This window comes from Pteropus alecto, unplaced genomic scaffold, assembly GCF_000325575.1.
Source record: "Pteropus alecto unplaced genomic scaffold, ASM32557v1 scaffold79, whole genome shotgun sequence".
NCBI classification, from domain to species: Eukaryota; Metazoa; Chordata; class Mammalia; order Chiroptera; family Pteropodidae; genus Pteropus; species Pteropus alecto.
Window position 1 is genome coordinate 18,568,515 of NW_006494612.1, and position 25,988 is coordinate 18,594,502.

Here is a 25,988-nt window from a genome sequence, read left to right on the forward strand (position 1 = left end):
GCAATATGACTCTAGAACCCAAATTTTTAACAATTTTGCTAGATTTTTTATTTGGGCCTTAATTTATTTTAAAGAGGCTCAATGTATTGACAGTTTTATTTTGCAGAAGCACAGCTTTTTTTATTTCTGTGTATGTTAAGCTCCAATAACAGATTCTCTGTGAAGTCAGTATAAGAACAATGCTTCCTGAGAGTGTCCCAGTAATGATAGAAGTCACTGTACTGTTGTCAGAGATGAGCCCAGAGATACTGCTTCCAGGGCTTCAGCACAGGTTTCATACTCTCCCTCACCTAGCTACCAAATATTCAGCCCTCCCAAAGCTGTGGACCAAAGAAAAGCATATGGCTGGCTCTCCCCAACTGAAGAAAAACATCTTTCTGTTGTGGAATACTAGAAGCAAGTAGTACCTAATAAAAATCTATTGAAATCTCAACAGAAACTTTTCCCTGAATGGAAAACCTTACCTGTGGAACCATAACTATGAAGAAGCTTTTAATAAAATAGAAAATCAACTCAAAACAAAGCAATTAAAACTATATATTGAATTTGCCCCTTCCTCAAGAATAAAGACAAACCTGACCTAAGAAATAATTTTTAAAAAGCAGAAATGAAACTGTTCTTAGTATAAATTACTCACTGAACATAAGAAAATATTTTTTTACATAAACACATTCTCATTAAGTTCTATAATAAGCTACAAATAAACAAGTCACTTGAAAGTTTAAATCTCGAGTTCACAAAAGTGAACTTTCAAAAAGAGGTAACTTTCTATTTCCGGGAACTGAACCTCATAGTGAGGTTTACTGAGCAACTCTCTAAACATAAATGGACATTTTTGTTAAACCATATAAACTCAGTTATCCAAATTGCAAAGTAGGTACTGACACTATTCAGCGTCTAATTTAATCATAATCAAATCAAGCATTTCTGGGGAGAAAGAATCCAAAGACATGTGGACAGCTTTTCTTTTTTTGTTGGCTTAGTTTTACACTTCATGTAATTGATGAAAATATAAATAATTATTCAAAATGCCTCTCCCTTAGATAACATAACTCATGAAACACTATTTCATGTTTATTTTCCAAATGTTACTTTCAAGATGTGAGTAAATCAATCCAGTCTGAATATTGTACTCCAATCAAAAACACTATTTCTTCCTGAACAGAGACATAGAAATATATCTGTCAATATGTAGCTCTTTGCCAAAAAACCAACAAATTTCAAACCTAAACTATTTTTTTTTCTATATGTGGAAATATGTTCTCTATTTTCAAAGGTTTTGTGCCAAGGTATTTAAACACTTACTCAAGAACAGGGTGGAGGAGGGCTAGAGGGACAATGTCTCATTCCCTATGGAGCCAGAATTTACCTGTAAGTATTAAATACAAAGTGAGATCCAATAACACCTAAGCATAAACCAGAAAAGAATAGATGATTACCTGATATTCATTGGGCCAAAAGGTGCTCACTGCAAGCTCAGCCCGAAGCCAATCTCTACCTGTGAATCCAGTCACATTCCAAATTGGATTGGCAAGAGGTCCTTTATTCACTCTAACTAATATGTTCAAAGTGCCAGGGTTCAGCCCTTTCTGGCTATATAACAGGTAACTGAAATCAATACAGTGAGTGTCGTTCTCCTTCATTGTAGGCAGCTGAAGTCTGGCTTTTTCTCCAGGGTCATGATCTGAAGAGTCCACTATCATATAGGAACCTGAAATGAATTACATATAATAAAACTAAATAAATATATAAGCAAAGGGGAATATAAAATAGAATACTAGAAATGATATCAATTCATTCTGAGTGTTAAATTTAACACAGAAGACCATGTCTTCCAGAACAGAGCCATAGCAAGACACCAAATAAGTAAGCAAACTGACTTCTTATTATGTAACAGACGTTGGTCAAAGTACGTAACATGTATTAATACATTTTCTCTCTGCAATAACTTGTTATTATTTCTATTTTATAAATTAGAAAATTGAGGAACAATTATTTACTTATTCAATATTAAATAGTCTTTGACTATTTGAATGGTCAAATAGGCAGCGCCTGGTGTTAATCCAGATCTCAAACTAAAAAATCTCATGTTACTAAGCAAAGGTCTTTTACTATCAAACAAACAAAGCAATACCTTCTAGGCCTGGTGCATCTTTAAGAGTGCATCTTTCCTTTTCCCTATTCATAATATTATTTCAGGGAGATGGGCTAAGAGTGTAGTCACTGAAATCCATTCTGATTTCTAATCCCGAAATCACTATTTATATAGTAGCTGTGTGATCTTTTGCAGTGTACTAACCACTCCGAATTTCAGTTCAGGGAAAAAGGATACTTTCCAGTGTAAGTATGAGGACTGAAGTTTAGAATGTCAAATTTCTAGAGCTGAGAATCTGGCATATGGTAGATTTACTTACCTGAAGTTTCACCCATGAAGCTATCAGCTCATTACCATGGCTATTGACCCTATGTTCTTCTATAGCTGCAGGAAGTCTAGTTTGAAAACTACTAATCTGCTCCACTTCCTTTGTCTTAATAAAGATCTATCTTAGCAAGGCACAGTACATAGTCCTATACTCATAGTACCTCACAGACCCACCCTCAAAATTGTCTCTACACTGCAGACATGGGTTATGTGGTGTTAAGTACAAAAATGGGAATTAAATACCAGCTGCTGGTATTAGTCCAAGGACCTCTCCAGAAATATAAACAATGTTTCTAATGGCCCTGCTCATTTTAATGAAGACAAATATAACAAACATAGAAATATATCTAGTTATCACACAAGATAGAATGCAAATTTTATTGTATAATATTATTCCCTAGGATGCAATTTCAACCAAAATGTATTAGGTATAGTGTCACAGAAATCAGTGTTACAAGGGTTATATATGGACCTCTATTCCTAACCAACTTATAAAATTAATCAACCCTTTGGGTTTCCTCTCTAAAACAGTAAATTTCCCTGGTGACACACTAAACATTTATTGACTAGAAATCTAACTAGTTCAATTAACAGGTTCAAATCATGGAAGATAAGATTAGTTCTACTATATAAGAAATCAAAATTTTAAACATGATCAATTCCCATTTGGTGGTACTCTAAAATTCAGAGCTTTTGTGAAGATTTCATATGATAACACTATCAGGCCAAGTACAGAATAAGTTTACTATAGGGATAGTTATTAACATTACTTTCACTTCATTTTTCCCAGTTCTCATCTTTTGTAACCTGGAATTCTTTTTTTTTTTTTTTCCCTCATGATTCTCATAGATTGCACATTAATAAATAAATTGACTATGTGTATTTTGGGAGAAGTTATGACTTTTTTTTTAACAGGATATCCTGGATCCCAACCTAATTTATAGAAGCAGGATGTTTCTATTTTGGTTATATTCACATTCTGAGGTCCATGGCTGCATATGGAGATGTCTTTCAGATTCACCATAGCACAAAAGGCCAATTATTGCTTTTAACTATGACCAGGACTGAGATCTTGGATAAGTTACTTAGTGTTATTGGGCCTCAGCTTCTTCACAAACCTGTGACCTGATTCTCCACTGCTACAAGTTTTTTCAGTGACATATCACAGCAGTAGGGCATTTAAATTATTTTTTACATTCTATATCAATCATGACTTCTGATTGTGAATTTTAAAGTAGTGCTGTCTAAATGACTTACAGGTTTTCAAATAGTTATTTTCTTCCATTATAAAATAAACTTTGGAATAAAATATTGTTTTCCTCACATTTTAGTTATATAGTATGATGTTTACCATTAAGATCGCTTAGCAATTTTCAGTCAGCTGTAGCTTTAAGCCATAATAATTTTCATATTAAGGAAAAAGGATGAGCAAAGTGTATCGATTTTTAGAAACTACTAATCTGATCATTAGAAAGACAAAAGTCACAAAATAAAACCTTGTCCAAGCTATTTCGGCATTTCAAGGGTATTCAATGCAAGTTAAATATGATTTTTAAAAAGTGCTGATATTTCATTTCTATAATGTTTCTGCCAAATGGGCTTCTTCTTTCAATGAACCTGACTACTGCTACATTTTCTGAGTGCTATGAAATAATATGTATTTATTGCACAGTTCCAGGAAGGAAGAAGCAAGCACTAGCAGGAAAAAGCCATCTAAAATTCTTCAACTGACTTTATATAGTGGCAATTTACCTAGAAGTCATCATGAAGGTAGCTGCCTACTTGATATAAGGTTTTCCTTCTATCATGACAAGCATAGAGAACACTGTGGCTGTTCTTATTAATTGATAAAAATTACTTCCAGTCTCTCAGAATAAATGATTACCAACTCTCAGAGTCAGGAAATTTTACAATATACATTTCTCTCATTTTTTACGTTATAATTTAAGCTTACTTACAATTGTTCTGTTACCAGCTAACTAACCCCTCAGATTTCTAATGAATTCAGTTCTATTTAGTTGTGATTTAGCTATATCAAGACTAATAATGAAACATCTGTGCTCACACACATATAATGTACTAACTTTTAATTAATGTAACTTCTTTAACGTGGCCTTACAAATATCCCTTACAGTCTCTTGAGCAACAGAATTCTTAAATATATCATTTAAGACATAGGAGGAAACTTTATATGCTTATAATATATTTTTTTTAAGTATAACTTTTCTGGAGAGCAATTTGGTAATGAAAATCAAAACCTTTAGAAGAGATATCTCCCCTTTGGTCTGGCAATTCTAAATCTAGGCATGTACACTAGATATATAAATTGTGTATATATACAAAGATAGAGCTTTTAAAAATGTTCATCCTGTAACACTTTAAAATAGAGAAAAACATAGGTATTTTAAATGTCCAATAATAGACAATTTGAAAAATTATGGTAAATCAGTTTTCTGAATAATTATATAATCATTAAGGATGATATTAACAAAATTAATTTAATGGAAAATAGTCACAATATATCAAGTAATATAATCAGGTTATAAAATGTACTCACTTATGAAAAAATGTTAAATAAATCCATTTCTGTAAATGTATGTGTATTCATATATATAAGTGTGTGTGTCCATAAATATGCACATGTGACTGCAAAACATAATAATAATAATATATAGCAAAATGTTAGCTATATTATTGGGGGGAGCTGCAATTGTCTTCTGTTTTCTTATTTTTGTTTATGTATACTCACTGAATGTTCCACAATGAACATGCAATAGATTTGTACGAGAGAGAGAGAGAGAGAGAGAGAAACTGCATTAATACTATCTTACATGAGGAACATCAAATGAATAATGATAAATACTTGGGAAATAAAAACAAGTATTTGGCCTTTTAAAAATAAATCCTATTTGCATCCTACAGATTAACAGCATCTTGGCTTGCTTTCAACAACAACAACAAAAAATACAAAACTCAGGAACTTCTTATTGCAATTCATTAAAAAAGAGAGAGAAATGCAAGGAGCACTTAGACTAAATAGCATTTCTTATTGAAAAGAACAGCCCAAGAAAACAAGTCCCATATTCATAAATACCAGTCTAATATCTAGATGAATAAATAATGCCATATGAATTGTATGTCTTAATGAAATTCTTATCTTTAAGCTATACTTCCAGAAATAGCATAACACAGGAAATAGGATTAACTGAAAAGAAAATCATGAATAATAAATAAGTTTCCATACTTCTTCCTAAATCTCTCTTATTTATATAGATCCTTTAGTACACAAACATGTTTTTATTGTCAGTTCTTATTCAAAACCATTGGCTGTGCCCTAGAAAGTAAATTAAGAGGAACTTGTACTTTTCTGTTTAGTACTTACAACGCACCATGCTATAGTACCAAAGTACTTTTGCCACTTTACTTTCCACTACATCTCCTCACAAACCACCTTCTCCAACCTGACAAAGTCCTCATTATTTTCTCCACATAGCATGAGAGCTTTCCTCTCTAGATGGGCTCACGCTCTTATAAGAAAACCTCTCAGCTAAGCCGCTAGCCAATTTCTACTCATTGTTCTTCCTCAGCCCCAGCTCAAGACGAGATTTCCCTACCTCAAAGGTTCTGCTTTTGTGGTTCTGGCCCTTAATTATGCACTGCTATTGTACAAATTTTAAGTAATCATTCACCTCCCTCAGAAGAGTAATAATGTTCTCTTAGAAAGTACCTGATTCATTCAGAGTCCCATTAGAAGACAGAAGCCACACAGTAAATCTAACAGTAAAGGTGTAATACAAAGAATTATTAAGTATAAGAGGGTAGAAACTTCAAAGTTGTTAAGAGAACCCTAAAAATAACCATGATACCCAAAAAGAGGAAAAATTTGCCAAGGGAAGGAATGTTGCTGAGGATCAGACCTCCTTAAAAGGTATGGTTGCTGCCCACAGGACGGTGAAGGTGTTCGTTGGGTGACTCCAGGCCAGAGCTGGTCCACAGCTACTAGGCAAGCAGGAAACATTCCCTTGCAGCAGGGTGGCATGAAGCCTGGGGATCACTGTGTGCACGTTGAGGGGGCCTACAGCAAGGTGGTCACCAGGCCAAGACTGGGGCTCCAAGCTCACTGATGGACTGCATACACTGAGTAACTTTCAGCTATTCAGAAAATGAAATAGAAGCACAATTCAACCAGTCTAAGTTCTTTCCCACTAAAATGCCCCTTCGACACCCTCTACTGACAAAGCTTAACGATATGCTAGCTAAAAAGAAGTGCTTAAAGGGTCAAGCTCCCTATCACAGAGCAGATAATAAAGAAGTGATAACTGGTATTGTATCTAACAAGGGTTTTAAATACAGTAGAAATTCAATAAAAACTTGTCAGTTGGTTAGTTGAATGACTCAATAAATAAGGAGACAGAGAAACTAGCTCTTCGAATACAAGAACACATAACCGTTGAGGCAGTACCAGCTCTACATGTATGTGAGATAAATTTTCAGAAAACATTAAAACAATAACAAAAATAAAACAAACAATTGGACATGGTTTATGCTGCTTGCAAACAGAATCATCTGATGGAAGAGCATAAAATGTTTGGAAGTACGTAGCAACTATTTTTGTTTGAGCCGTTCGTGTACATACGAATCCTTTATTGAGCGATGCTTCTCATACATTTTAGTCTCAGGACTCCTTTTCCACTCTTAAAAATTACAAAGCACATCAAGGAACCTTCATTTCTGTTAGTTCTATCTATCAATATTGATCATATTAGAAATTCAAACTAAGAAATATCAAAAACATTTATTAATTCAGTTAATATTAAAAATAATAAATTATGTTAACCTAAGTAATATAGATTTCATTTAAAACTGACTATATTTTCCAAAAAATCATATGGAGATACTGTTTTACATTTTTGCATATCTCTTTACTTTATGACTTATTAAAAGACGTCTAGAATCTCATTTATGATTCTTCATTCAATCTGTTGTAATATCATACATCATGTAGCCTCTAGAAAATTCTACTATATACTTATGAGAAAATAAGAGGAGAAAAAACTATCTTATTGTTATTATGGAAACAGTTTTGATCTCAAAGATCCCAAAAGGGTCTTGGGGATCCACACAGATCCCTGGATTACATGTAGAGACCACTATATTTTAATATACATAATTATTTTTATCTTCATGCTCCAATGAGAACATTATCAGTGTTATTATTTATATTGAGTCTACTTCACTCATTCATTCTTTGCAGGATATAAAAATACACTCTATAAATCAAAAATCTTTACTGGCATATTGGATGACTGAAGAATAAAAATTGAAAAAGCTGAATTTTTACACCAGTATAAATTTGAAGGATGTATTAGTCAGAGTTCGTCAAACTAACAGAACCAATAGGATAACACACACACACACACACACACACACACACACACACAGATTATAAGAAACGGAGGACTATGAAGGCTGAAGAGTGCAGATCCAGGAGAGCCAAAGGTACAGTTCCAGTCCAACTCTAAAGGCTAAATAATATTCAATTCTCATAAGTAGAGCATGTTTATGTGTTCTGAAGATCACTTTGAATAGCTACCAAAGCACCAACAAATTGAACAAAACAGTTCCTGGCATTGAAGTTTTTCCAGTAGAAATGAAGAATATGTCATAAACTATTGGTATGAAAAACTAAAGGCACCGTATAGTAATAACAGTTTCATGCCCAGCCAGCTTAAATAGGAATAATCAGGATCGCTGGGTAGAGAGAAGAATGACAGCCAAAATCATGATTTGGTTTCCAGCCCATCAGGATGAATTTTTTGTTGTTTTGATGTCTAAGCATTTCTGTTACTACTACCTTTGCAATGTCCCTGGCCTATTTTTCACATCTTTCAGTTCCTCATTAACTTTTTACAAGCTTCCCCAAAGCCATTTTGTTTCATCTGATTAGGTAGGAACATAATATACCAAGTTACTAAAACTAAGAACCTAGGAATCAATTTGATTTTCCCCTTTCCTTCACATTTCTCTTATAATCCAAAAGCAATTATGTCTCTAATTTCAAACTATCTTCTCAGTCCATCCACTTCTCTTCATCTTCACCAGTTTTATCAAGCTCCTATCATCTCTCAGGAGGACAACTACAGTAGGCTAACAGGTTTCACGGTTTCCACACCAGCAACCCTACAGTAGTTTTCTCCAGGTACTCAGGTTATTTATTTATTTATTTATTTATTTATTTTCAAAACATACGATTAATCTTTTCTCATCCCCACATTGCAATGAGAGTAAAATCTAAGCTCTTTATTTGAGCCTATCAGCATCAACATAATCTGGCCCCTGCCTTCCTCTCTCAAATTATCTCCTACCCCTTTCTTCCTTTATTCAACATGCTTTAGATACAGTGGGTTTCCTTCTGCCCTTTAAAATCCAAGCTTATACCTACCTCAGTGTTTTCACACTAGATTTTCCTCTGCTTAGAATGTCTCTCCTCAGCCGGCTTATTTTCATCATTGAGGTCTCAGTTCAAAAGCAATCTACTGGTGAAGCATTCCTTAGTCTCTTAACTAAAGTAGTTCCTCCTAAGATTATTTCTAACATGTCACTCTTCATTATCTCCTGCATAGCTATTGCCACATACTGATTTTAATTCATTTACTTGATTGAAAAACTCCTCATGAAGTCTGGATTTCATTTATCTTATCCATTGAAAAGTCTACACCAATGTTTGAAGCATTCATAACAGGAATGTTTTACTTTTTTTAATAACAAAATCTGACAACTATCTATTTGTGTTTCCTGCTCTCCAAAGCACTTCTGTACTTCTCTAATGCTCTCTTATGCATCATATCTATCTGCGAATCTCTTTAGCCCTAGAGCAAGCTTTTTAAGAAAAGAAATCTCCTTTTCACTCTAGCAGCTAACAGAGGGATTTTGCACCTATAAACTCTTGGTGAACTCAACCAAAGGCAAGCAAAAATTTAGAATTTTAAAAATGATAACGATATTGTTTTTTCAGAGACAGAACAAAAAAAATTATTGAATCTGAAATGACTTTAAACAATGTTCTCAATCTTAACAATTCCCCCAAAAGATTCCATTATCTGGGAAAGGTTGACATCGGTGCCCTCACTTTTTTTGCATGCTCCATTATTAATTACTCAAACTGTTACATTCTATTATTTCTAAGATAATGCCTCTATTCTAATGCAGTTCACCCTGTATACCACACAGTTTGTTTCTAAAAGAATGAGGCACAGATTATAAAATGTCAGATTGAAAAAAGTAAACTTGTCCCTCAAACTTCAATACAAAAGGGCTGAACTTACATCTTCACAGTTTTCTATTTCCAGCAAATTTATTCCCCCTACAATACCCTTTCCATTGCCTTGGCAAAATAAAAAAATGTTTCATTAACATTCTGCTGGCATAAAACTTTATGCAATCTCTGAGTAAGGGCTTTGTATTTGTTCTAGATAGCCAACTTACATTTGAAAATAGAAGGAGTCTTGATTTTGGAGAACAACTTTTAAAATTTTCAGACAACACAAAAGACTAAATAGAAGGATTCAGGTAAAATTAGCACAATAGTTCTCATTCTCAGGAGACTAGTCTCTCCAGGGAGTTTATCTGCTACATGTTAAGATTCAGAAACAGGGCCAAACATTGTGCTATAGTTTTATCTCTTTCCTCCACATCTTAGAAAGCAAAAGCATGAGTCTATTTGGCCTGTACTCTGACCACCATTTTCATTTAGTATACTGTCAAGACTAAATGAGACGGTCTACGTGTGCTACAACATGCTAATTAGACAGGTCCTTAATATTTGTTCCTCTAGACGTACTCATTCTTTTCTCTAACAAATAGTAGAGATAATAAAACTGGAAAATGTATAAAAAGAACATTTTCAAATTAAAAAATGAAATGATAATGTTAAAAAGTAGCATACTTAAATATTTCCAATTTAGTGGCATTTGAACCTTTCTCAACTCTTGCCTTCACAACGCTACCTAACTCCTTTTATCCCAATGCGCCAACCCTCCTTCCCAGTTCTTTCCTTTCTATTCCTTTCTAACCTTCCCTTCTGGTTCTTCCTCCCTTCCTCCCTTCCTTTCTCCCTTCCTTTCTCCCTTCCTCCCTCCCTTGCCCCTTCCTACTTCCCTCCCTTCCTTCTTTCCTTCCCTTTGAAATGTGATGTAAATATAAAATACTCTCCCTGGAAAAACACACACACACACACACACACACACACACCCCAATAGTGAATGACTTATAGATTAAGTTTAAGATCTTCTGTTCTAAGATTTCTCCAGTTTCTGAAATTGTGGCACCTTCACCCCCATGGCTCTCCAACTTGCATTGCTTTTCTGTTATGTGGTACTGCAATGTTTGAGAAGCATCTGCTAAATTAAAAGCAACTTGAAAGAGAATAATCTGAGTTACATTACAATGGTAAGAGAGTCTTTGTCTAATAGCCAGTTTTGCAATCATCACTTGCATTTTCAAAAGAACTAAGATTGAAAAGAACAGTGAAAGGTAAGAGAAGGTAGTACAGTTTGCAGTCTCTGGAAAATGCCAAAAGACTAAATATCATACTAACAATTCCAAGTATATTCCAGCCTGTTGTCTGGATATACTTTAACTCTGTTAATAATTGAAGGCAAGAACTTAAGGTCAATAGAGAATGAGTATACATCTTTCCATATAGATGGATAATTCTAAAGTCAAAATATTCTACTCAGTAATCATCGTATGTCTAATGGTATCAAAACTCTGTGTTAATATATCGGAACGAGGCTTTATTTTGACTCAAAATTAATAACAAAAGTCAACAACTACTCCTGAATAACCGAATGGCAAGTAATGATCAATTAGAGAACTCAGGCTGGGTAAAATTTTCAACTGAGTTCTCATGTTCAAGGGTACTCAGGCCAGAGGAGCAGTTCAATTGCCAACCAAGTAAGCTGCTTTCTTTATTAAACCATGAAAGTTCCAAATTACAATAGACTCTTTTTATAAAAGACTCAAAAGGAAAAAATAACATTTATTACACTGTCATCCAAGTGAAATCATATTCCTATCTATGATATGGCTAAAAATTCAGACTCTGAAGTAGAGATCTGGTTTGCAGCTTGGCACCAACCACCAAAACCATCCACTTCTCTATCAATTTTCATGACAAAAATCTTAGCCCTACAAAAGATAAGTGTTTTGATATAAAAGTACTGTTTGAAAGCACTGTTGTGGGAATTCCAGAAATTGAAACTATCAAAGTAAAAACATCTTTTTACTTTTGTATTTACAAAGTATTATCTAAACCAAAAATCTGCTTACTTTTAAAACTAAGCCTGCCTTAGAAAGCATAAAACAAAGGAAGAGAAAGAACAGCAAAAGAGAATTGAGAGCATAGGATATCAAGGGGAGCAGGATGAGTATAGAGAAAGAAAGAAAAGAATCCAAGTGAATGAAGAAACAGAGAAGTAAGTACATACACTTTAATCTGTAAGATCTGGAAAGACAGGAGAAAAGAGGGAAAAACGGGGTGGTAGAGAAAATGGTGTTATATATTTTGTATCCCCAAGCAACTTCACCATATGAATATAACAACAACAACAACAACAAAAACTGAGGTCCTCCGAAATAAAAAAGCAAAAGAAAATGGTATCACTACCTCAAATGTTGAGATTGTTGCTTTGATCACAACATGATTAACCTTCTATAATTCAAGAATCTAATAAAAATAAAAAAAAAATTCTGAGACATTTTGGAAGTCTCTGGATCCTATATTAATTTAAGATGGCTCTCATGGAATTCTTGATTCTCAATACTAGAGCAAAGTATAACAATGAATGATGTCACTGATCTCTGAGATAAACTATTCAACCTCCAATGCTGCTAATCCAGCTGTTTAAAAAAAAAAAAATCACACCTGCTCAAAATGTGAAGAAAAGGAAGAGCATGCAAATAATTTTCTGACTATTAATATATAATTAATTCAACTTCCTCTTAGCAAAACCAATCAACTCAGAGTATTCCTCCAACAAAAAATTCCTTTTAAACATAACCAGAAAAGCTGCAGGATGCAAGTGACCTCCATCCCAACAGTGTTCTTGTTGCCCTGGGACCAACTGAGGATTGTACTTTAATGTTTTCATAAACGCTAACTCATGGCTCTATGGGAGAACACAAACATTGAGAAACTGCAAAATTTCAGTTCCCACACTAACTTTTAAAAGCTTTCCTCTGGACTGTACTATAGTAGCTAAATAGAAAAAAGAGTTTTAGCCAAAAAAAAAAAAAAAGTAACAATGGGAACTTGACCAATAATCAAACACAGGTGTTGCTCCACCTCTCCCAAAGGAAGATTGTCTTTTATGAAAGAGAAGTGGGAACTTGCAAAAATTTCAAAATTTTGACTTAAAGATCTTTCAATCTACTATTGAGACATATTCTCAGATTTCAGTAATATTCATAAGATAAATAGAAACAGCTTAAGCACACAGAATAGGATCAAATTATTCACCCTGAGAATAATCAGAAGTAAAGGTATATCTTCAACATTTTTTTTTTCTAACTATAATATTATCAAGTATCTCCCTAGGAACTGTTTACATGACTTTTAAAAAGTGATTGCTTTTAAATGGTTCTACAAGCAATGACTAAACTCTGCAAGCACCATGAATTGGCAGTGATTACTACAATCATCATGATATACATCCATTAGATGTAACATGATTCTATTGATTGAAGCAATCAAGTGCATGTCCAGAAAGATATAATATTGTACACATGCCATCTGGTACTCAAAATCCTCTCAAGGCTGATCCATATAACCCTTACAGTGCTTATTTGCCATAAATCACCAGCCTGAACTCATAATTCACAATCCATAATGACACCATGTGCATTTTACCTTGTTTTACTCTTCCTTTTAGCTTAGAAGGCTTGTATTCTCCTTTCTTGCCCTATGAAGCTTAAGTCCCACCTTCTCCATAAATTCCTATGGTTGATCACAACTTTATAAGTAATTAACAAATATTTCCACTTTGTAGTGTTATAATGTATAGAATTTTCCAAACTCAATAGTAAACTTTTTAAGAGCTATTACTGCTGATTATGCCTTTTACTGACTGTTCTACACTTAGCAGATGCTGCATTAATGGCAATATGATGGAGGCTTACTGAAATATATTAATAATAAAAATACTTAAAACAGAAAAAATATCTTATTTAATTAAATACTTAAAACAGAAAAAATATCTTATTTAATTCATCTAAACTTCCAGTGAGAAAGATACTGAATATGTAAAATAGTATCACACAGAATATGAGGCTTTTAAAAAGTTAAATAACTTGACTTGCTCAGAATTCAATCCCAATTTAATACTAAAACCATCTTCTCTAGCTCCTATATTAAACTACCTATCAAAGTGAAAAATAGTTTACAAAGAAATAATGATATAAATATTTCCTAAATTGCATGGAAACATAACATGAATTTAAAGTGCTCTAACAAATACCATTTCAGTATTTGACCTTCATAAGGTTTCTTCCATTTGTATGAAATATCATACAAATAATCAAAGCATCAACAAATACATGTCAAAACAGAACTGCAGTAACCTCTTTAAAAGAGAGATTAGCTATGAGATCATATAATGGAGAGATATGATTTCATCTCTTCCTTTTTTTCTGAGAAAGTGAGGTTAGAGCTGTAATCTGAAGAATGACAGTTATTATAGCTGAAGAAAAGAAGAAAGATCATTTAAGGAAGCAGAAACCACGTGTGCAAAAGATCTGGAGGCAGGGCAAAGTATAATGCATGAGAGAGACTGCATGTTAGGCCGGGTAGGAAAAATGGGGAAGATGAGGATGAACATGCAGGAAGGAAACAGACCAAGAAGGCCTATAGGCAATGCTAAGGGTTTTGTCTCAATCTTAAATGTTATATGAAGACATAGAAAAGACTTAAGCTAGGGGAGGCAGAGGTTGCTGACCTAAGACAGATTTACATTTGGAAAAATCACTATGGCTACAATGTAAAGAATAGATGGATGATGGGATAATGAGCAGAGTGAATACTGGAGACTCGTTAGGAAATAGTTGTAGCATTCCAGAGAGAAAAATTACATTTAATTATGATAGTAGATGTTGGAGATGATGGGAAGCAAAAGAGGTAAAAATTGGCAAGAACTGGTGTTTCATGAGATATAGAAGTGAAAAGACAGGTGTCCAAAATGTGCAACTGCATTTCTTACTCATATAACCAAAAAGAGAGTGGTGACATTCCCCAGGTCTTGGTGCACTGAACAAGATTAAATTTGAAGGACAAGATAAATTCAAATTCTTTATTGTAAACAGTAGAATCTACTGTACTATTTTCAGGGTAAAGAAACTTATGAAAGGAAATCAGAAAGCCCCCAAATTGACCAAAACATACTCCAGGATCCCTCCAGTGGAGAATCACTGCTGGGCACAGGCAACACTGCCCCAACACCCAAACTGAGTCCTACACTTTGCTGCCCCTGGATGTCTATGCTTCCATTTTCTGCAGAAGGAAATCCTCATAATGCAGTTAATTGCTTCCTAATCAAAGTTCCTTTGGGAGGTCTGAATGGTGGAGATTTGGTCACCTATCAATATCTTAAGCTATGAGGACAGCCAAAAGGTGTTAATTTCTTTCTAAGGCCATGAGAAGATGTCAACTAGGCAAATTAGATATATAATTCTGTATCATAGGAAAGATCTTGGCTATAAACATGTGTAAAACATGTGTTTACATATGTAAATTCCATACTGCTACTGTGTTTTTCACTATAAACTTTTCAAATAAATCTTAAATTTTTTATGAACATAACAGTACATTAAATTACATTTATAAGAGTAATCAAATTAATGTCATACCATATACATATTACTATGGACCATGGAATAAAACATTCTAGTTGCAAAATTTTTTATCACTAATAGTAATAGGAACACTACATAAGACAAGAGATAAATTCATTCTAAATCTCTAACATATATGGCCAGCTCTGATAACCAAAAATGTTCTTACCATCTTGTATCAAAATGTTATTTCAATAGAGATTCACAATTTTGGTAGTTTCCAAGACCCCACATCAAACTGTCTGCAGCTGGATTAAAGCCACTTAGTCTTGCACTCAGAGTACACATAATTAGTTTGAGTATTTTGAGTATATTCATCTCTTGACCCTTACTTAAACACATCTTTGAATCTGAACAACCATCTCCTGATTTATTTTTTTTCAAATACAAAATCAAAATTCCTTGTTAAATGTGTAGTATATTTAAACTGACTAGCATTTAATTTAAAAGACAAATGTGTCCTGAGGAAGAAAAAACAGACAGCATGCTAAAACAGACTTATGTATTTGGAGAGAAAAAATTGGAACTAATTGTGATTGAAACCCCATTGTGATTATCCTCTCCATGGTAGTTTTGGCCTAAAATTGCTTCCTGGAACACAGAAAAGCATATAAATGTTGTTCTACTCCTGAAAAATAAAAATAAATAAATACATAAATGAGAATCTAACAAGTCCATGGTGATAAATAAGCTGTAATGACATATGCTGCATGATGAAATTCACACGATGTAACCACTGGGCTTTCCAGAAGGACTGGGGGCTAAGGACATCCTTACATTTAGAAAAGGTCTCACAAGGGGCACTAGTCATACCACAGTGCCTCTGATTCTTCTTTTTTTATTATTTGATAACTTAATTGGCTTCCTCCATCTTGACCAGAAGGCTATGCCTGACACTTCTTTGACAGGTAGAAACAGCTTCACGATCAATTTCTTTAGGGTAATAATGAACCAGTCTAGTTGCCCAGGATCATATTTGGGATGAAATCCAAAGATCAAAATCACTACCATAACTACCCTCCAAAACAAAACCAGATAAAGAGGGTGGTGGTAGGAGAGTTGTAAAGCATTAAGAATAATGCAGAAGACTGAGGAATCTAAATCTTATACAAACTTAATAGATTTGTTCAAATGACCTACAAGAAAAATAAGATTTCTCCAGTGGCTAGAATTGTCTCCTAAAATAAGTCATTTTGTCTAAGTGTAAACTATTTCTTAGTTCTCTATCAAGTAATCAAAAATAGCTAAGAGTTCAATGGTCTGAAGTATCAAAGTAAAGCCATGAGGCTCATAACATAAACATGGCAACCAGATAGAGTTTCAAGACTTGCTCTGTTGATAAGCATTTGTTTCAGGTACCAGTCTCAATCCTCCCATTCTAGCAGACTCAAAAACTAGGTAAGCATTAATTACTTTTACCTTAAAAACCTCAAAATGTGCAAGAAAGCATGCTCTAGGGGCATAAAACACTTTAAGAGTAAACGCCTGATTCCGTTCTCTCAAACATGAGTAAAATATCAAACTTTAAAAAGAAAAACTTTCTCACAGGCTTCAGTGTTAACAAACTGTGCAGAGATAAATCTCTGAGTATAATGATGAGTTTATTCATACAAATAAATGTAAAAAAATCAATATAATTATGTTTGGCAGAATCAATATTGCAATTATTACATTTAATAGTAAAAAATATATGTATGTTTGTTTATATAACACATTCCTTTGAGGTTTTAGTCTTTTGATTTTGATCATAATGAAACATCACTTGAGTCATTGTTATTATAATCTCTATTTTCCTTTGACAGAGATTTTTGGCCATTGATTTATGTTTTTGATGGACCAATAAATTTAATAATGCATTCTAATATACAAAAACGAGAAAAATTTAAATCCGCTTACTAAAAATTATTTTCTGATTATTTACTCTATTTTTTCTTAATGAAAAATACATACAAATTCAGTAGCTGCAGAAAATATTATAGTAAAAGTGGTATACTATCAGCTAATATAATGCCACAGCTTACAAGTTTCTCATGCTTATGGTATGTTTATCTGCCACAGAGTAACTAAATTCTTCCATCACTTTTCCCTATGTGAGTTACTATTGAATTTTCATTTGTGCCCTAACTTATGATGCAATTTATACTTTCTCTTAGCAAAGATGTAAATATAACATCAACATAAATGCAAATAATGCCTCTGAATTATTTCTCAATCATCCAGATCACCTTAATCATAAGATGTGTAAGTGGATATTAATTTTATACTCATAAAAATATATTTCAAAACTTTCAAAGAATTCAGAGACTATGCCTATAGTTTATAATTTGAGAAGCACTGCCCTAGCTTACTTAATAAACTCAGCATCAAAAGAAATTCATCATTTATAATACGGATAACTAAAGAATAATAAAATAAGCACAAAAGCACACTGGAACAAAATTATGTCTATACAGCCTAAATTCATTTCTTGGGAGAAAATAAGTACCTTTAATTTTCCTGAAGAAAAACATTTTTTAAAAAGATATTCATAGGGATTCACTCCCTTAAAATAAGAACCACCACTTTATGGTTTATGCCCTCCTCCATGCCTCCAAGCTTTAGAATTTAAAATTAGGAAAAGCTTTGTTCTCTCTTAACAGTAAAGAAAAAACTGAGTAATGGTCATGTGTTTCCTTTTAAAGTTGGTACTGGGAAGCTTGCATGTTAAGTTGAGGCTCAACTAGAAAAGTGACATAGGCCTCAGTGGCTGGAAAAATTAGGTTTATTTGCCCTGAACTGGATGTTATAATCATATTTGCATAATTATTATCAGGAGGTTTTTTTTTTTTCCCACCAACACATCTCAAATTATCAGTGAAATGTATCAGAAAGTGTGTAAATTAAAAAATGAATGATCAGTAAATGAAGAAGCCCCCACTTGTTACCAAGATCATTTTCCATAAGTGTCTATACCACCTTGCCAAAAGCTCAAAAGCTAATTCTAAATAATTTAGTGATAGAGATGATAGTCAAATACGATTGCCTGCTAAGTTGTATCTAAGAAAAAGTAAAACTATCTACTACTTATTTATCTCAATATTAAAAACTGATACATAGATACAATTGAATACTACTCAGCCATAAGAACAGATGAAATATTGCCATTTGCAACAACATGAATGGATCTTAAGAGTATCATGCTAGGTGAAATAAGTCAGAATGGAAAGGACAAGAATTGTATGATTTTACTCACATGTGGGATATAAAACAAGGCAAAAAATGAACAAACATAATAAACAACAAAAAACTGACACAGACAACAATATGGTGCTTACTGGGTGGGAGGGGGTCAGGGATATTAAAGAGGATAAAAGGGGTCAAATAAATACATGGTGACAGAAGGAGACAACTAAACAGACAAACAGACAAACAAACAAAATGACCACAGTTACGTCAGGAAAAAGAACTTTCCATTGTGTAGTTATGTTATATCTCTGTCCCAATATCTCATCTTCCTTGAATAGCTTTGTGCTGGTTGTAGAACAGAATATTACAAATTGTATAAAAGTGTATTACAAATTGTACATTGATCCTCCCTTTTAGAACAAAGCAGAAAATAAAAATTGTGAACAAAATTAAAATGGTACAAGGGAAAATTGTTATAAATTCAAGGAAGACTTTTCAAAATCATCTTTTTACTTTAACGAGTTCTTTTCAGTAAATTTTCAAAGAAGAAATCTTTTGATTAGAAGAAATCTTTGTCATTTTGAAAAAGTATAGCTACCGAAACCTACATAAATCATTATTTCATTTGTGAAAACTCACAAATACTCTTTTATAAATCAGGAATGCAAGGAAGATGTCCTCTATCTTTCTGTTGAACACTGTTTTGGATATCTTCGACAGAGTAGTAAGAGAAGTGGTATAAATATCTATATAATTTTTTAAATCAATATAATTTATTTGCAATAATAATTAAGAAAATTTTTTCTAACATTTAAAAAATAAGAAAAGAAACAAAAGATGACCTAATTTATATTTAAAAAGTTATTCATGCAGGTTAACTCTGTAGTACAATAAAATTTCTATTAACAAATTCCTTTAGAATAAAAAAATTACATAGAAATTCAGCTGTTAAATGTTTTATCCAAAAACATTCCATAAATTAAGTGAAACAAAATTGTTTGCATTTTTAGCTGCTTGAAAAAATATACAAGGGCAAAGTTCTTATTTCTCCCAAGTCCAGTTGAAATAAACAGATCTTAAACTAAGAAACATCTGTAATTTTGTCTATTTTTCAAGCATATAGTTAACAGAATGAACTCTGTAGTCAGATCAAACTTGGTTCAAATCTTGATTCTATCACATAAAAGTTAAGTGACTTTCACAACTCGCTTTCCCTTTTGTAGAACTGGACTCCTTATCTGCAAGAAAGATAATAACACCACGTGCCTTACGGAATTTTTTTTTTTTTTTTGGTGGAGGTGTGTGTATATAATATATTTATCCCTTTAAATGTTTATTGCATAGAAAAAAAATTTTCTGTGCTTTGGTTTCTTATGTCAAAAATACTTCATCACTCTTCTCACTCAAAAGTAAGTAAAACTCCCTCACATTGATCCTCTATTTAAACAAGTCAGTAACTATATCCTGATCAACGGTACCAAGATAAGTATGTTTCTTATGTCATTCTCTCTGGATCCGCTCATGCTGCTCCCTCTCTTAGAAACCATCCGATCACCACTTACCCAAAGTAACATTCATCTTTCAAAAACCAACTCAAGTTTTACATCAGGATACTTATCCTGAATTTGCTAACAACTAGTGATCTGTATTTGCCAAAACACTATAAAACATGGAGATACACCACAAGGTAGGACATATGCAGCTAGACTCAATGAAACTAAACTATGATTATTTAGTCTTTCGTCCACTCTCTCCAATCACCCCTCATTTCTATGGAAGACTTTTGTTTGTACTCCCCAGCTTTTGTCATCCCCATGAAGACAAAGAGAATAAAGGGAGAAATTCTGAATGAATCTAGAGAAACTGTAACATGTTTATTTAATAAAGGGCAGAAAGTTATCCTTTCAGTGAGCACCAGAGTGACAGCAAGAGAGAATGTAGGTCTCTTAATATAAAGCCAAGTGATTATTTTTTGCAGAGATGCACAATATTAGAGCAACCACTATGTGATATAGAACTTTGAAGAGACATATTAAAGAGGTTTTTCTTTTCTTAGCAAGTTTACCACTTATGATGATATATATCATAAACGCACACAAATATATTGATACATATATACACACACATAAATCTGCAGGGGTCTTCAGCAAATGCATGCTATTTCAAGCTCTTTCTGATTTTGAATATATGCTTCTCCTTGATGTGACACCAAAGGGAACTGAACCTTTAGGTAAGAGTAAGAAGATGGCTTTTTTGTTCCCATTATATACATGAAACACTTAACTCTAAATTTGACACAAAATAAGTATCAAGTGAATGGTAGCTCCTCCGGTCTTACTGTCTATCCTTTAATTATTCTATGTGTCTTCACCATCTCCTCAAGAAGACAAGTCATCTTGCTGATGACAATACCCTACACTACTTCAAGCCAAAGAATCCAGCATTGTACTCATGAAGGGGTCAGAATCAATAAGTATTGGCTAACTGAATCACTAACATTTGAGAAAATTCCAACATCTGAGACACAAATAATTAAGTTACGATGTGAAGCTCAGCTTCAGAAGCAAGAATGTTTTTCAATTTCTTTCTCTTCCAAAACTGTCTACAATTCATCTTCAGTACATAATTCAAACTAGGGAAATAATATATATTTTAATCACCATGCAAGGGAAGTATGCATTACTTGCATTTGTACGCCTTTTCACCGATACATCTTGTTACCATGAAGGTTTTTAATAAAATGTTGCCTGTGATACCAAATGCTCTGAGATAATGAATCCAAATATATAAGCCTTATTTTCATTAGAATTTATACATATAGATATATAATCCTTAAAACGGAAGTACTCAATTTTAACTACAAAGAAAAATGGTAGATACTGTGGGGGGTTTTAATACTGTACCTGTTTTTTAAAAGTTATATTTTAAAAGGATATATATCTCAAGCAATATATGCCTTATCTACTTAGTGTAAAGCAGAAAAGAATGTACTTTCACCTTAGTATATACCTACTGTTCTCAAATATTTTCAATGAATAACAATCAGAAGCAGAAAAAAAAAAGAGAGAGAGAGACAAGGGTATTACATTGCTGATGTTTCCCTCTTATGCTCTGAGTGGTTGCAATCTCACAAAATTCTGTGGGTTTTAGGGACCTTAGACACCATTTCATTTGCCATGGTTCGTAGATTTTCTATATATGTTTTATAGAAAATCTGAAAGACACTAAATTAAAGTGGCATAAATAAATGGGAAGTATTTGAAATATTCAACTAAGCCAAGGGATAGAGAAAGATGCAAACTGAGAAGTCTTGTTTTTGCCTAAGAGTAAGTAATTCTATCATTTTAAAGTTAAAAATTTTAGCCAATTTTCTGATACATCCTATAGTACAATAAAACTGCAATTAATTTCCTAAATATTATGAATTTGTTAACAGTCTGCTGTAAAGTCTCAATCTAAAACACTTCATAAATTATATAAATTAGAATTCTTTTCATTTTCAGCTGCCTGACCAATTAATCCAGTACAGATTCTATTTCTCTCAATAAATAAATCTTAGAAAAAGATAAAACATTTATATAAAGCTTATAAGTATTTCCAACAATATGGATTAAGTCAGACTGACCCAGTTTAATATGTTAAGTGTGTGAGCTTGAACATGTTATTTCTTCTTTCCAAAACACAGGTCCTTCATCTATCAAACAAGAATAATACATCTTGTTTCATAGGATTGGAATAAAGAAACTATTGGGGAGCATGGACAAAGCACTCAGCATAAGGCTTGGTACATAGTAAACCTATGACAAAGATAATCCTATGCTTCTTATCCCTATCATTATTATTATTATTAATTATTATATTATTGTATTATACAACATATATATTATTTGCAATAAAACACTGACCCTACATGATAATATTTGACTCTTAAAAGACACTAAAAACTGTAAATAAGGTTTCTAACAAATGACAATTACAATGTTACCTCACTAGAAACCATAATATAAATTAATATTTTCATCTTTGATCTTAGACTGTGAAAGAAATCTTAGACATTTACTAGGAAGCTTGGTGGGACAGTGGGAGCAACAGAAAGAGGTGAGAATAGGGATCATTTATGAGCAGTCCCAAACCTTTTTGGCATTAGAGACCAGTGCTCCTATAAGAATTTAAAGCCTAATGATCTGAGGTGGAGCCAAGGTGGTGATGCTAGCACTGGGGAGCCAGTGCACATACAGATATTTCGCTCCTAACCCACTGCTCGCCTCTGGCTGTGGGTACAGACTGGTGTCAATCCTTGGCCTGGGGATTGGGGACCCCTGATTTAAATCACGGTGGTTTGTCTACTGATTCAGAGAGAAGCCTGATTTTGGCCCTTTGAGTCAGTGAGAATATCATCAAAGGACTATTTATACCTTCTCTCTTTGAAAATGATACCATAAAAATGGGGCTAATTCAGGCAACTGAGAGATGAATTTAATTCATTACAAAGGCAATATCTACTATTCCGAGGTATCTCTAAACTTATAGAAACTGGAGATTAAGCTATAGGGAAAAAGGTCAGTATATGTTGAGATTATTTTTAATTTGTTTCCTTATATGTTTAAGAAACACGAAGTCAACCTTATATCAGAGACCTTTAAAATTTTTAATCAATCTATAAAAGCCCATATGTATGTATGTGAGAGGGAGAAAACAGTGAGTACAAAGGTAAAGCTTCTCATATCTCAGATGTTTCTTGAGCTTAATTACTATTCTTACCCTCATATCAATTACAGTTAAAATGTATGTATACTAATATTTAAACGTTACAAATTTATCTTTGGAATTTCATTATCTGAAAATAAACTCTTCAAGAAATCCAAAAGTATCCTACATTTATGTACTTAATAACACTTCAATCTCTACGTTGTAATTAAAATTTAAAAGTGCAACCCAGCATCAAAACATAATATCCATAAATTAGCAACATGAGTTAGCTGTTTTCATTTTTGTTCAAAAAGTTTATTCTAAATTCTTAAAATCGTATTTTGTCAGACATCCAATACCCACAGAAAGTACATTATATCATAACCCAAAGATTTTGACAAAAAAAAATAAGACATGGATCTCAGTATAAACCATCTACTGTAGATTTCACACAAACACAGCTGCTTTGATAAAAAAGCTGTGGAAAATAATAATATTCAAAAGTCACTATAGCATCATTAGTATGGAAACATCAAATGAAACTACATTACTTCCAAATTTATATTTATTTACATAACTCGCAAATAAATTTTTCAGTTAACTCATTATATGAGCAAAATGTAATATTAATAATACATCTAATTAAACAAAGCTCCAAATTGTTAACTGTGCCAAAATTAGGTTATTTTAGATAAAGTTTTGAGGTCAATATCTAACATCTCTAGGTCAAGAAAAAAGTATATTCCAATTACAAATAGCTTTTGTTCATTACATTAACATAACAAAATGGTCCCCCAAATCTTTAAAATATTATTACAATTAAGACATGTTTATTGTATTTTATTCACAGTAAATATTATAGCCATAACAATTTTTTTAATAATTATATGAGAATTACAATCCAACTATCTCTTTGTAAGTTGAAATAGTTCAATTTATTTTAACAAAATACACAATCAATTTTTATTTTTTCCTAATTCTAAATGTAAGCAGTATTGCTGAAAAAATAATTCTAATAGTCAAATTGAAGAGAATTACTTTTCAGTTAGTAATTAAGTATTTTTAGTAATGCCTTTAGTAAGCTATGTATGAAAACTTGGAAGCTCTATTACATTTTGTTTAACTTCTAAATTGGAGGTGGAGCAATCAAACATCCTGTTGAACACTGATAAGAAAAATAATCACTAATTTGGCTACTGGTGAATAAAAATATGTGAGTGCCATAGTACAGTAATGACTATGTCCTTAATAAAGAAGAAAGTAAATGAAAACTCACCTATCTAAGAAAGCTAGTAATTGCTATGGGCTTTTGCAAACAGAGATTTCTATACCATACCCACTCTCCCTCATACTACACAAAAAGGCAATTATAGGTAAAAAAAAATAATATAAAATCATGAAAAAAGGTATGAATAAGGCATAAGAGGAAATTCTCATGAGAGTCCAAAAGAAATCAAGTGTGAGATCCAGAAACAACAACAAAAATTCATAGCCAACCAAAGGCAATAGGAAGTAAGTATTATAGCAAACCTAAACACATGTGATGTTACTATTTCTCACACCTCTTATACTCATTCACTAATCAAATGTAAACAGGAAACAAAACGCAGAAATAAATTTGTCTATAAATATTCTCCAGTGGAATTTTTTTCAAAACTTAAATCCCTCAAATAGTGATTTATAATTGAATGTACAACTACAAATAAATGAGAGATTTTATCAACAGGAAAATGTAGAAATTCATTCTAGCTTTATGCTTTAATGATCTCTGCCTTCTCATCCTTTTATTGTATCAAAAGTTAACTAATTAATTAATTTATTTATTAACTAATTAAATGTGAGGAATTGTCCACTAGGACAATTTAGATAAAGAGCTTCTGTTATTCTGCTGCCTTAGTTAACATCAAATGAGCATGTATTCAAAAGCTGATGCTGCTGAGAGAGAAAGATAATACAACTTTGATACCACTCAACAAAAATCAGTATGCATCATAGACTTTAGTTTGAAAACACATTAACATTCTTGATAAAAGTCCTGTTGAGTAGAAGCAAATGTTATATAGTTTGTCCGTTTTGTTTTACTTGAGTTAATAAAATTTTATGCATGTGACATCTAACCCCATTTCCACCAACAGTGGAAACTTGGTTATGATTATAAGAGAAAAGGCTCATGTAGGTAGGGTGACTATGTAAGTCTTCCTCTACACCAGAACACAGAGAGAAATGTGGCACTATTAATGTTAATAATTATGCCCAAGTAACAGGTATAAACCATAGGTATCCCAGGAAAATAGGGACATGTGAGCAATCTAAGCCCCAATTTCAGAATATGGAGTCATATTTTCATTGTGGCCAGTACTGAGAGAAAACCATGTACCATGTCAATGTAGATGAACTTATCCATGCATTCACTTGATGGGATGGCAGAGAGAAAGACAGAAAAAATCTAGGCAATAGGATAGAGGCCAGAAATAACAAGCCACAAGCCACAGAAATAAATGACCAAAGACACTAAATTTTTATAGTGTACCTATGGACTAGCTCACTGCCAAAGTAGAAGACACTGAAGATACCAACCATGGTCAGATATAAAAATGTTCCTAAACTCCAACGTCTTCAGTTTGTTGTAAAAAGCAAGTCAGCAGATATTATATGTGTTAGGGATGCAGGCAATAAGGGATGGAGAGTTTTATAAAATTCTAAGACAAGTACATGTATCAACAGTATCAAAAAGCCCTTAAAAGAAAGAGGGTACAGAGTGAGAATGAGTGTTCAGATATCAACAATTTAACTAATACAGTCCAGTCATATGTACGCTTGATCAAGG

At 32.9% G+C, this 25,988-nt stretch overlaps 1 protein-coding gene across 9 annotated transcripts in view; it reads right to left on the reverse strand.

Moving 5' to 3' along the window:
* PTPRK (protein tyrosine phosphatase, receptor type K) overlaps positions 1-25,988 on the reverse strand; it is a 483,452-nt gene that overhangs the window by 290,260 nt on the left and 167,204 nt on the right. For all 9 annotated transcript variants that reach the window (XM_025042408.1, XM_015600081.2, XM_025042412.1 and 6 more), the window contains exon 3: positions 1,440-1,711. In XM_025042408.1, the coding sequence (XP_024898176.1) occupies positions 1,440-1,711 (272 nt within the window). The remainder of the gene's footprint in view (positions 1-1,439; positions 1,712-25,988) is intronic.